The sequence below is a fragment of the Crocodylus porosus genome, unplaced genomic scaffold (genome assembly GCF_001723895.1).
Source record: "Crocodylus porosus isolate Cpor-Errol unplaced genomic scaffold, CroPor_comp1, whole genome shotgun sequence".
Lineage (NCBI taxonomy): Eukaryota > Metazoa > Chordata > Crocodylia > Crocodylidae > Crocodylus > Crocodylus porosus.
Window position 1 is genome coordinate 41,734,012 of NW_017728931.1, and position 13,631 is coordinate 41,747,642.

General features: G+C 40.0%; 1 protein-coding gene across 2 annotated transcripts in view; it reads left to right on the forward strand.

Moving 5' to 3' along the window:
- Positions 1–13,631, forward strand: part of BRAF (B-Raf proto-oncogene, serine/threonine kinase) — a 130,508-nt gene that overhangs the window by 80,666 nt on the left and 36,211 nt on the right. For both annotated transcript variants that reach the window (XM_019544680.1, XM_019544679.1), the window contains exons 6-7: positions 1,151–1,299; positions 2,389–2,508. In XM_019544680.1, the coding sequence (XP_019400225.1) occupies positions 1,151–1,299; positions 2,389–2,508 (269 nt within the window). The remainder of the gene's footprint in view (positions 1–1,150; positions 1,300–2,388; positions 2,509–13,631) is intronic.

A 13,631-nucleotide genomic window follows, 5' to 3' on the forward strand; every position in this document is an offset into this window, starting at 1 on the left:
CTATGATATAAGCTAAGCATACAGGGATAGGATAGTTTCTTTTACACAATAGTTACTAGGTAGATTTTCTACGTAAGTTTTGTTTCTTCAGGTATGACACTTACAGATAAGAAAAGAAACTTATAATATGCGCATGTGTAGCTTGGTACAAGTGTGGAAAGCTACAAAGCTTTCATTTTGATTAACAGTCAAGACTACAAGGTCACATAAATGTCAGAATGCTGCGTGGCAGTTATACAGAAATAAAATAACATCTTTACAAGGGATAGCCACTTAAATCTTCATATAAGGAGCTTAAGTCCATGTGATCTGTTAGATGTGCTGAAAGTACCTTCTCCAGCTGAAGTCAGTAGAAGCTGTAGGTACATACAACTTTTGAGAATCAAGTCACTGCCTGAGTGCTCAATTTAGATGGCTAACTTCAGACACTCAGATCTGAAAACTCTGGCCTGAATACTTCTGTTTTTGTAATCCAGTTTGTTTTATATCATCTTTATTTTAGTCTGATAAACTGTTGAAAGGAAGCCCTAAGTTTTGATAAATAAGTCTACTTCAAGTAGAAGACCACAGTGCCTGCGTCTACTCTTACTATTAATGCGCCTGAATAAACTACCGTGCAGTTTGCGCAGGTGTTTATTGCTCCTAGGTGCAGCATTTACACATGAGCCTGGGTGGAGCAGCCCCAGATGGCTGAGGCCCTGGGGACTCAACGTGTTGTGGAGGGGCTGGCTGGGGCACAAGGGTGTTTACACTGTGGGGGTAGCTAGCAGGCAGCCCCGCATCATAGCACTTTTGTGTCCCAGCCAGCTCCAGTCACCGTCTATGCGTGTTTCAGTTCACTAAATAACTTGTCCCGGCCAGTACTCTCCTACAGTGCAGTTACTTGGTTTACTACAGCTTACTAGTGCCGCATGTTTAGACGGTGATGCGTTACCGTGGAGCAAATTAGCCAGCTCGACAGTAAAGCGCACATGTAGATGTACCCAGCATGTATAAAATAACTTTTGCTCATTGTGTATATAATCTGTATCTCCGAGACCCAAAAAGAGAGTAAAAGCATATGACATTTTATATTTTAGTGGAAGTAAATCATTTGTGTCAGGCTCACCAAAAATGTCTCATCTAACTGTAATTATTTTTGACACCACAGGTACGAAAGACATTTTTCACTTTAGCGTTCTGCGACTTCTGTCGGAAACTGCTTTTCCAGGGATTCCGATGCCAGACTTGTGGTTATAAATTTCACCAGCGCTGTAGTACAGAGGTCCCACTGATGTGTGTTAATTATGACCAGCTTGAGTAAGTAATCAAAACTCCTAACTTTTGTTTTTTACTTCAGACTTTTGCTGAGTTTCCATATATAACACACACAGTTGTCAGATATAATTGAGTGAAGAGAAGCACCAGAGAAAATACAGTAGTCAAATTTAGTTCTTGTTTTCAGATATGCTGATGTTCAGTTAACCAGTTCATTTTTTTTTTTTTAAGTGTACTCTGAAATCCTTTCTTAGAAGATGCATAGAAAAGGTGGCGTCTTCTTGATGGCACAGGAAAAACCTGCCATTGGTTGCAGTTATCATTCTACAGTGAAATGTTTTTCGTAAGGAGATGCATAGGTCCTATCTGCAGTGTTTAGATGCAGATTTATTATCTTTGACCACAGATACCATAGAGTTCTCTAGATCCATAAGGTTGAATTTGAATTTTGTTTTACATTTCTGGTTTCACAGAACTAGGTAAAAAAGATGTGGACTGCCCCACCCACTATGGCTTTTTGGAATTTTTTTTTACTCAATTTATTCTATACTAAGTTCCCTAACAAAAATTGATGCTGCGTCTGTAGTCATCTTACTTCTGAACACAGGGTCCGTTCAGTTTGTCAGCTTCAGGAAAGCCATTTAAATAGATTTTTACACTTCCAAATGTTAGTTCTTGAAAAATTTATTTACTTCTTCCTTATGCTTGCCTTAATTGTGGCTTCCTTAGGCACTTTTAGATAATGAGCTCAGAGGTGTGGATACCATAGTTTTAACGACATTTGGCAGTCCCTTCTTAGTATTACATCAACACAGCTTTCCAATTAATTTACTATGAATTAACATGTAGGTAAAATTTGCATGTTTGTTCTACTGCCTAGCAACCAGGTTTTTCATTACTGCTTCAAGTATCCTAAAGATATTTCAAAATTACTTGATACAAGAAGATGTTTAGGGCACTAACTCTTGCTCCTTTGCAGTTAAGTTACAACTGGAGGAGCGTGTCAATGCATTTTTTATTGTAAAATACAAAATTTAATCCATAATTTTTTTCTTCCTTAGTGTATTGTGCTGTGAAGCTTTTGCGTTTTGCACAAGTTAGGTTTGTTTTTGTTCTGTTCTTACCCCACAGTTTGCTGTTTGTCTCCAAGTTCTTTGAACACCATCCAATATCACACGAGGAGGCTTCCTTAGGAGACACCAACCAAGCATCTGGATCGTACCCCTCTGTGCCCCCCTCAGATTCTGTTGGGTATGACATTATTCCTGCTGTTTAATTACATGATATTCTGATAGTTTGCCTTCATATATATAGGATATTGCTTCACAGCCTCTCTCCAACCTGCACAGTTAGTTCCCAGGTGCTTGCCCTTGTGCTTAACTTGGTTAGTCAGTGGTATCACAGAAGTAAATAGGAGTATTCACATACTTGAAAAGTAGGCACATGGCTAAGCATTTCCAGGATTGGGGTCAATCCTGTACTGTATTTTCTATAGTAATTTAGGCCTAATTTAAGATGGAAAGTTTTGTTGTTTTTTGTTTGTTTGTTTGTTTGTTTTTGGTATATCTTTAGACTTTTGTCAGTGTAAAGTGCCTTACATTTACACACATTCTCTATTTTGGCTCTGTGTTGCATTCTGTTCTATTAATTAATCAGTTTTGAAGTGATATAATTTGGTTCTGGAATAAGTTATATCAACAATGCTACAAGGTTTATATGGACGTATTCCTATTTCAGATTACCTATATTACTTCAGGCAGTCTGCCCACTATTATCCCACAAACACATCGCTTCACATTTAGAAGGGTCTCCCTGTTTACTTGTGCTTTGGGGTCCTCTTGAATGGGTGTCCCCCTTTGTTTAAATTCTGGTGAACACTCAGTTTGCATCTATCATGACTCCATTTTATGGTAAAATCTTAAGCCCTGAGCCCACAACTATCCCTATGCCCTATGTACTTGTATTTTCCTGTCGGAGTCTTCCTAGCTTTCTGGGGAGAGGAGCTTGTTTATTGTCATCTTTCTAGTAGTCAGCAAAATGCCAAGCACTACCAAGCAGCTAGCAGAGAAAATGCAGGAGATGGGGTTCTTCTGGGACATGTGCCAGTGCTGCATGAAAGCCAAGAAGCTGATACAGAATTACTAAAAATGCCAAAGATGACAAGGACTCTGGTAATGCTTCCAACACATATACTGTGTACTTCCAACAATGTTATACTATGATGAACTGGTCTGCCCATTTGTGAAGAGGCCACCACAGAATCCTTGCATTGGTTGGCAGTTTGGCAACAGCCCTCAGTGAAGCAGACACCAATGGAAGCTACCCAAGGACTCTTCCCAAGGAAGTTCCCCCTGATGGTCAAGGACCTCTTCAGGATGGATCCAGCTCAGTAAATGATGGGAGAACCAATCAGAGATATTCTGGAGACTCAGCTCTAGAGCTAAACTCATCACACTACAGAGGGGACATCATCCAGTAAGTATTTAAATGTTGTTATAATACTATTGTTGGCCCCATTTGTATCTATTTAGGTAGATTTGCAAATGTTCCCGATTCTGGCTGTTTGCCTTTATGTTTATATGGATATTGCCAAAGCGGTGATGGATGTGTCTATCTGTCATATTACTGTATTTACCCAAATGAAACATGTCTTGGAATTTAAGATAACCCCCCAATAACTAGATCCTAGAGATGGAAAAATTATATATTTTCCATGTCTAAAATCTAAGTACTGGGGGAGGGGTTTCTTAAATTTGTTCCTCCTACCATTGCAGCAGGGCAAGCAGTAAAAAGGGGGTAGGCTGAAGGGGAGTCAAGTGACATGACTCCTGCCCCTTGCCAGCTGCTTCCCCCCTCCCCTTCCCCAGTGCCTCTACCCCCTGGTACCTGCCCTCTGTCACTTGCAAACACTGCATCCAAGGCTGTTCCTTTTTAGTGAAAGAAAAAAGTGAGGAATGAGTTAGTACAGAGCTCTTCAACTTCTGAGCTGCTGGGGGATGCATGTCTTTTTTTCCCTACCCCCACACTTCCTCACCTGTGCTGCACCCGAGGGCAGGAAGTGGAAACTGGAGGAGGGGGAGCCTGGAGACCCCCAGTAACAACAGTAAGGGACTAATGGGAGTGGTGCCTGGGCCTGGAGTTGGTGTGCTTTGCATTTAACCCCTCACAGGCAGTACTCAGACTGCCAATTTGACAGCCCCATATTAGTACAAAATTAATTAGATTTCCATTAAATTATTGTCTTGACCTGTATAGAAGTAGGATTTTCATACATGTGAAGTTTTAAATAAGGACAGTTGGTCACTTGAAGTTAAAGAGCTTCTAGGAGTCTCATGCTGTACAGATTCTTGGGCATTTGCAGATGCACCAGATATAAAAGATGTCTAGTTTCCCACCAAGCACTCTTTTGTTGCAGTAGCTTGCATTGTTAAACACAGGACAGGATGTGCATTACAGCTGTGAAATTCTCTGCGTTGTACAATATATTTTGTCCTGATCAGCCAATATTATAAATGAATTTAAGCCACAGTAGCAGCTTAGTTTAGCATGTACCCTACAAGGCAGTTACAATGCTGGGGGTAGCCCTGTCAGTAATGTTTCTTTTCAATTATAGCAATAGTTTGGGCTGTCGCCCTAGTTAAATAAGTGTTCCATATCTTCCTGGTTGTCCCTTTCAGAGGCAAAACCCTTTTCAGCCTTTTTGGGTTGTAACTCAGAGAGGTATACATAAGTGTAGGCAAGTTGCAGGAGTGTAGATAGTGTTATGTGCCTGCACCCTGAAGACACACACACAGTTTAGTAGTTTTGAATGGCCCAAGGTTGGGAAGAGCAGACTAGGATAGAATTCCAAAACTGAAAACGTTTAGAGAAATAACATTTTATCATCCGTAGTACAGTGGCTAGTATAATGATACGGTAATTACTTCTGTGGTTTTTGTGTTCTCTTAGTACTTGGCATGGCACAGTACACGTGGAGAGGAATGCTAGCAGCTATCTTGCCAAACCCTGAAAGAAGAAGGAGAAGCCAAAGGAAGAAGTTTACTCACCTCATAAATCGGTTCCAGCAGATTGCAAAAAACCCAGAAGAATGAAAGGAAGGATTCATGCTGTAGGACAAGCATGAGAGAGAGGAGGTTAGGGCACGTGCACTTCCTTGAAAACATCTCAGCATGGACTGATTGAACAGAGAAAGGGACATAAAGGAAAGTATGTTGGTCATGATGCAGAATTTGGACAAGTTTACTAGAGAAAGTTGTTGTACTGCACTCATACTTAACACCCTAACTTAACCTTGTTTTGGTGCCTTTCTTTTCCCCCAACTGCAAGGTACAGGTAGGTCTCTGCATCCATCCCCAGGACAAGGGAATATTCTCTTGATTCTACTTTCCTTTCACATTTTTGAGACCCTGTTTGCCACTAGCATGTGTTCACTCTACATTTTAGCTGTTTCTGCACTGTTTTAGTTCTCTTTAAGTTTGCACTGTCTTGTTATGTGCTAAATACTTAGTTTTTATTAAAGTACAGTTCACACAGAGGATGGCCATTCCCAATAAAATTAAATTCACAGTAAACAATGCATTGTATTTGTTCTTTGATTACATTCATTTTTCCCTCCTATTCCTATTATTAAAATGAGCTTCCTTGAACTTACTTTTTTGGCCCTGAAGCACATTGGAAGCATCCCCTCTGGCTATTTATAATAGCTACTCGCAGACATTAAAAAAAAAAACAATAAAAAACCCCTAAAAAAAACTGCACTTTGCTGGACTTGTATGGATTGGGTGCTTCAGTGGGGTTTTTTGGCATTTTTATCTAATAGCTAATTCAGTCAACTTCTGTTTTTTAGCAGCTGCAAGCAGCCAATATTCTAAAAGTCTTTCTACTTCTCTCCCCCATTCTTTGAGGCTTTTGCTTATTTTTCAGGTAGTTGTAAAACACAGCAAGCATCTATAATATGAGGCAGATACCTTACAGAATTTTCCTGCCTGGTCTTCAGACTCCTTTGCCTCCTATATAACCTTTGAAAAATGTACTCCCTTGTCATTCTGCAGCTACTCAGAGAAAGGCTTTTTAAGTGAAGAAAGCAAATACTGCATGCCTAGCCTTACATAACAACTGGAATCACCACAATATTTTTATCTGCATTTATTTTGGGAGCAAAAAGTTGTGTGGGTGTGTTTCTTTCTTTCTTTCTTTTTTTTTTTTTTTCCTTTTTACTGTGTATATGTATGGCCTCCCCCTTACTTTTTTGTAGGTTGCTCACTGGAAGCTTTATTTATGTCATGATGGACCTTTCCACACCTCCCCATGTAAATGTTATCCTTTCACAGTTTTTCACCAGGCCCCCCATGACTATAGAGCATTATCTCTTTCTGTTGATAAATCACAAGCTCGCTGGTAGACCGATAAGAAGTGTGTGGGTTCTCCTAATAGCTCCAGCATTCAAAGATGTCACTAACTTCCTGGTATTGGCAAACTTCGATCCAAGTGTAAACAGCAGTGCAGACTTGCATGAAAACAGCTCTTGTACCTGATTACTAATACCAGGCTGATTGACTGCACAGGCCAGTACTACTAGATGTAGTGATTCTGGTGGTAGTGGATACATTCTTCTTCTGTACACTGAGGTGAGACACTTCTGTACTACAACTCCATATTGAATTTTTGTATTGATTTTTCCATGGAAGTAGCTGTCTGCCATCTCTGCTGGTCACTGCAGGTGTGCAACATTGTCCTTCTTAACAGTTGTTGCAGGTTGTTCAGGACTGGAAGTAGAGCTCCAACAAATACTACAGGCCTGTGAAAATGTAGTGCAAAAATAGCCACAGAAGTAGCCGCTCCTCTTCTAGCAAGATCCTTGTATCATCGCAGCAATTAAGAGTGACAGTCTTCCATCCTCCCCAGCTCCTGGTTGCCTGCCAATACATCTGGAATACCCTGCTTGTATTAATGATACTCTCTCCAAGTTGCTTGGTGATGCTTTGGAAATTTGTTTGAAACTAAGACAACTTGACAGTGAATTCTGGCTTTTAAAAAAAGAAGGTATATTTGTGGGCCAAAGTGAAAGAAATCATGGGAGTTTGACCCAATTTTGACCCAAGTCTTAAAATTCCAATAGATCTTGATACATTTATCTGCCAGCCCTGATAAACAGCCTTTAATGCATTGAGCCAGCAGTGAAACAGTTTTCCCAGGGGTACCTGTGCAGAAAGTTGTATGTTTTTAAAAAATCTCAGTGGCATGGATTTACAAGGGGGATGGATCAAGTCACTTTTGATAAAGCAGTGTAGATGTCCCTTTTTTAGTTCAGCTAATTTTATCTGGATGAGCAGAAGGAGAAGTAAAACCCCCTAAATTTAAAAAAAAAAAAAAAAGAGAGGAAAAAAAACTTTCCAGATAGACATGGTCTTAAACACTTGAAAAATCCTGTTGGTACATTAAATGACATGTGGATCATTCACGTTAAAACTTGAATGCCTTCAGTATTTGTAAGGAGAGTTGACTTCAGAAGATGATTAACTTAAAAAAATTGTTACCAGCTTCTAGATATCTGAAGACATTGTGTAAGGGGCGAGTGGGAGTTGTGGTTTTGTAAAATCTGTGAATCATTAATTGGCATTTACATGCATTTATCTCAGTTGCCTTTATAATCCTGATGGACTCAAACTTGTAACACTTGAAGGCAGTGGGAGCCTTGCAATTTGGCACTATTCACTAAAGATGAAATCTTGGGTTGTGCTATGGCTTTAGCATACCCTCCTTTCTTTAGAAATTGAACTGCATCTTTTTAACAGGAGCTCCTGCTCATTGATCTCAAAGTAAAAATCAAGATAGGATGTCTCTGTCTCTTCTAGCACAAATACATTGGAGTAATAGAGTCTGTTTTTCATGGACAAGGACAGTTTTATAGTAGCTAAATAATGTATTTAGGAGATAGGGATGTGACAGGTAGGCTATGAATATCTTATTCATGATTTGATTTTTAAATGTTCCCATAGTAGAAGACCTGAGGGGGGAATACTGTATGGGATAAGATGGCATAATCTTGCAAATGTACCTCAGAAGAACTTCCCCTCAGTTACAGAAATAGCCCTCTAGCATGGAGACTGAGTATTACCTATTCTTATGAAAGCCAGAGAAACGAGAGATACTTGCTCACAATTTTGGCAGTTGGAGTCCTTTGTAAGTCCTGGAAGTGCATCACAGCCCATCTGCTGCGTTTGTACCACAGAAAACTGCTTTTTGTAGCAGCTGTGCTTGGATCCTTGAATTTGACAGTTTCTACCACTTGCCGCTTCCCTCCCTGTCATCAGTCTATGCATGCAGTAGCCCTTTGGACCTGTGCTGCAGAACTGAACCTTGGGCATAGACTGGGTTTCACTCCAAAAGACAAATGGATCGTCCCTTTTCCTGGTTTTCTCTTATTCTCTCGCCTACCCAGTCAGAGGTTACAGTTTAACTGGATAGTCCCCCAGGAGTGTTTAGTGGATGTGCTAAATTGGCTTGTGTTTTCATCAGAGGGGATTGCTGTGCTTTTTGTGGGGTCCAGAATAAATATTGTCCAGTACAGATGTGAACAAGGATGGGTGGTGCATGCAGTTAGAGTATTCAGGGAATCCTCCCTAAACCCTCAGGGGTGGCCAACCTGTGGCTCTTCAGAAGTTAATATGCGTCTCCTTGAATCTTTGCACAAGCACACAATGACCAGTTTCCAAATGGAAGTATATTTCTGAATGAAAGCTGGTCACTATGTGCTTGTGCAAAGATTCAAGGAGATGCATATTAACTTCTGAAGAGCCACATGTGCCGTCAGAGCTGCAGCTTGGCCACCCCTGCGTATAGGCCATCACTCCTTCTGATCTTCTCACTGGTCCAGTAATGCTGCATTCAGCACAAAAAAACCTGTAATCCTTTCAGGAGTGTTTTCAGTGCTCCTTTACAAAATGCAGGTTACATACGTGTGTTACAACCTAACATCATTGCTAGTAGCTTGCATACTATTAACAATGTGTTCCTGAATTTCCCAGAGATAATTAACTGTGTTAGTCCAAAGTTGAGCAGAAGATGGGATAGATTTGCACTTTTTATAGACTAAGTCAGAGATGTATAAGCTTTTGAAAGTGGCAGCTGACTTCATCAGATGCTGAGGAGGGATTTCACAAATCCTCTGTCTTCTCCATATCAAATCCCTGTCTCTCCAATTTGGTCTCCCTTACAGCATACTATCCCAGACTTAGTCTAGCAGCTACCAGACAGTATAATCAACTTCAAGGAAATTCCTCCTGTGAGGGTATTGTTGAAAACTCATTTACTTGGTCTTCCAAGCATATTCACATGAATTGCATCTTTTCATGAAGACTGTTCTTTTTCATTCACTATTCTGAGGGTACTAAGAGAGCTTCATTAGCTATATCAGTGGGAAGGGCTTCAGTCTATTCACTCCAGAAAAGATTCTTCTTATTGGAAGCACAGGAGTTTAGGTAGACACTGTTTGCCCTTGTGAACCATCAGCCCCACTGTGGATACAGGCACTGCTGGCTTTATTCAGCTCTGTGTGGATTCCTGTAAACAACTGCTTCACTATCCCAGCACATGGCCATCCCTTTCTCCCCCATCTCAGAAGAATGTGTTTACTTGTTAACTTAATTAATTTTGCTGACACCAGAAGTTACTAGTCTTGGATGAGGCATCATGGACCAAGAGTCATTCAGTCCCTGCACAGATGTCTCTAGATTAAATCAATAGTGTTTGGGTCACCTGTTCACATTCTGGATAACCAGAGATTCCCAGACCTGCTGAGAAGGGATGAGCTCTCATTGAGCGAGATGATAATCATTTTGTCCTGGATTAACTTTTGTTGATGTTTTCTTTACCTATTCATAGAAGACTTGGGTCCTGCCGTGGTCTGATTTCCCCCCCCCCCCCAACTTCAAAGAAATCAAACTGTTGCTACCAGACCCTTGCTTTCTAAATTTTCAAATGGGCAAAAGGGAGAAATGGAGGGACAAGTATCTCAAATCTCTTCTGGTGACCACTGATGCAGCACATGGTGACAGCCATTGCATGGAGGAAATTACTGTAGTTTCATTCTTCAGGGATCCCTAAAGAGGTCCAAGTACCAGAGATACTCTCCCTTTTCAAAGAAGTGATCTTGTGAGCTCTTCAACTTGAAAACAGATGAGGCAGGACATTCCCTCAAGGACTTGCATACAACATAACCAGGTCTGTAACATGGCTTTTAGACAGAAGCAGCATAAACCACAACATCAGTAACAATAATTCTATTCTCAGTATACAAGGATGGAACTGCCTAGGAGGTGTCAGATTTTCAAGGAGGAAAACGTAAGCCCCTGTCTACATCTAAGTAACTCAAGCATTGTGTAGATTCCCCTTTTATCATAAACTTTCCCTTTGGGATTATTTTACGAAAGAAAGAAGATCTAGTTTGGACTCGAGACAAAGCAACACCTTTGTCAGCAAGATCGAATTCAGGATGGTGTCTTTGTGCTTCTATCATCTTGTCCTTGGATTCGAAAGCTTGTAGACTTCTCTTCATCTCCAGGGTGCTAATTTCTGTATTGTAGGTCTACCTCATCCACAGAAGGCATCTCAGTTTCTGAGTCAGCCTTTTCTGTTCCTGAGTATATGATGTTTGTCCTCTCAACTGGATTTGGAATTTCCAGACTACATCAGTCGTGGCACTTCCACGAAGCTGGGAGTCTTAAGTATTCCTATACCTGAATAATAGGGTCACTTGCAGGAAATTACTCTAGCAATGATCTTTCATTCAGCAGACTACATCTGAAATAAACAAAGATAAGTTGATATTAATTTCACCACAGAAACATAGGAACCATAAGCACATTCGCTTATCTATTAGTAGAAATATTTCAGGCCATTTTAGCACCCGTCTATAGGCTTATCTGAGAATGATGTTAAAAGATTGTCACTGGTAGGTAGGTCACATGGTGTCTTATACTTTTGTGACTCTGGTTCAGACTTCTTTCTATTTTCCTATGCAAGCATGGTTGAAATCTGTTTATCAGTCAGCCAATTTTCAGTTGGATGTGCTAGTTCACATTCTGTCACCTGTTGTCCTGTTATCTTTGTTGGGGCCATTGACAGCCTGTGTCTGCTTCCATCCAAAATTTTAGTGATGAATGCTTCTGCCTTTTGTGTACGGAGTCTACCTAAACAATTTACAAGCGGAAGATTTATGATTCCTCAACAAGTGAAATTACATGTGAATACTCTAGAGTTTAGGCTTCACTTACTGAGAATGGTTGTCCAGTCTTCCTCCAGGCCAGTGATATTCATCATCATTTAAATAGAAAAGTGAAGTCAATGACAATGATAGCAGAGCAAGATCTGTTTGTTTTAGATCAAGAGGCCACGTGACTGGAACCTCTCAAAGTCATTTCTTGGCAGATGCACAGCAGTTAGTCTACTAAATGTAAGGAGTGTATTGGCAGATCAACTTGGGTGACTGAGTGGTCTATAGATGATTATTTTAACAGCATTCCTCAAGTGATGTTTCTTCACTGTGGACTTTTCTGCCACCATAGGAAACAGGAAAATGCTGTTTATGTGCTCCAAAAGAGGGTTAAAGCTCTGGGTCAGCTTCAGGTTCATTCCTAATTTCATGATCCTTAGGTCTTCATTTTGTACTTCCTTTGATTCCAATAATGCCAAGATCTTGAGTAGGACTCGGCCAACATAGTGATAGTACTGGAGTAAGACAGCTGTGGTACTTAAACCTTAAATCTCTGTCCAGCTTCTGATACTCCCATCTTTCAGTACATGGCAGGACTACAACCTTGTCCTGCATCTTGATCCATGTACTGTCTGTTTCATGATGTGGGATAGTAGCTTTCTCTCTTCCTCAAAAAAAAAAGAATTTGAGTGCCTCAGACCATGTACGCTCACTAGATACACTTAATAGAAAAGATTCTGGTGCACATATGTATTCTGTTAAAGGGAAGCAATTTCCATTATGGGAGTAAGTGCCAGCTGTTGTCTCCTAGAACTCCAGATTCCTGATGTTCTAAACTGCCTAGATTAAAGAACTCTGGGAAATAATAAAAAACACTGAGTTTTATCTGTTAGTGATTTTTGGGCTCTGTAGCATCCTAATTGGGGTTATTCCATGTTCTCTTACTCCGCATTGGCCAGAAGTTTAAACGGTCAAGTTCCACCACCTGTTGGAAGCTGTAGTCCTGTTTACTGTTTTAAGGGATGTATTATTAGCCCTGCTAATTGAACTTGTGGCTAATTTCTCCCTTTTTCCCCTCTCTTGGGAAAAAAAAGTTGGTAGGTAGCTTTGATCAGTAGGATGAGGGAGTGTAGAAGGTCAAGTTGGCAGGACTTCCCTGTTTCCCTGGTCTATGCTAAAATATATAAAATCCCCAGTGAAAAGGGGGATATGTCTGCCTGTCTCCTAAGGGCAGATGTTAAGATATACTTAGCTGAAAAGAAAAAAAAATCCTCATTAGAAATGCTGTTGTCTCTAAAGATCTGTGAAGAAAATTAGATCACTTATTTGAGGGAGACTATGGTAGAATATTGTAAGTGCTATATGCTGTTATGTCTCTTGCCTCTGCTTCTATCTCTGCTCCCTGTCCTAACTTCTGTGAATGCAGTAGCCCATCAGTCAGCCTGAAGACTAGGGGATTCTTTTGTTATGAGAAGAGCTGTTTGCAATAAGTTCTAATGGTCTTACTATTTGCTCTCAGATATACTTTCCTGGGGGGAAGCTTTTTTTATTGATCTTTTGCTCTAACTCGATTAGATCTGACCAGTAGACAACAGTACCTGACTTTGAATTGAACATAAGACAAAGCTGATTTATTGTACTGAACCAAAATATCAAGATATCTTGCCTTTGTTTACTGGTAAAACAAGAGGCATGTTTATATGCTTTATTTACTAAATAATTTGAGACACTAAAAATCGAAGGTTGAGTTTTATCTACATTTTTGTGACCCCTAACACCTGAGTTCTTTCAAAAAGTGATTTAAATATTGTGAAATGTAACTTTCAGAGTCTCCTGGTGAATGACTGTAATATTTACAAGTAACGTTTAAAATATTTTACTGACCAAAGTGATTTGCCAAAGATAGATGTTAAAAGAATTTTTACTTATTAAGTTTGATGCAAGTGATTCCTTTTATACTGACAGCCACAGTGTTATCTGATAACTCTGCTGACTGGTTTTTTTAAGTCCAATTGTCTCATCACGTGTACTTTAATTGGTAGAGTTTTTTAAATGTTGGGTGTAGATGTAGTACGTTGTCATAAAGATAGGATAGAACCCCTTAGTGTGTAAGAAGCTTCAGAGCATCATCCCATTGTCTGCACTGCATATTTGCCCCATT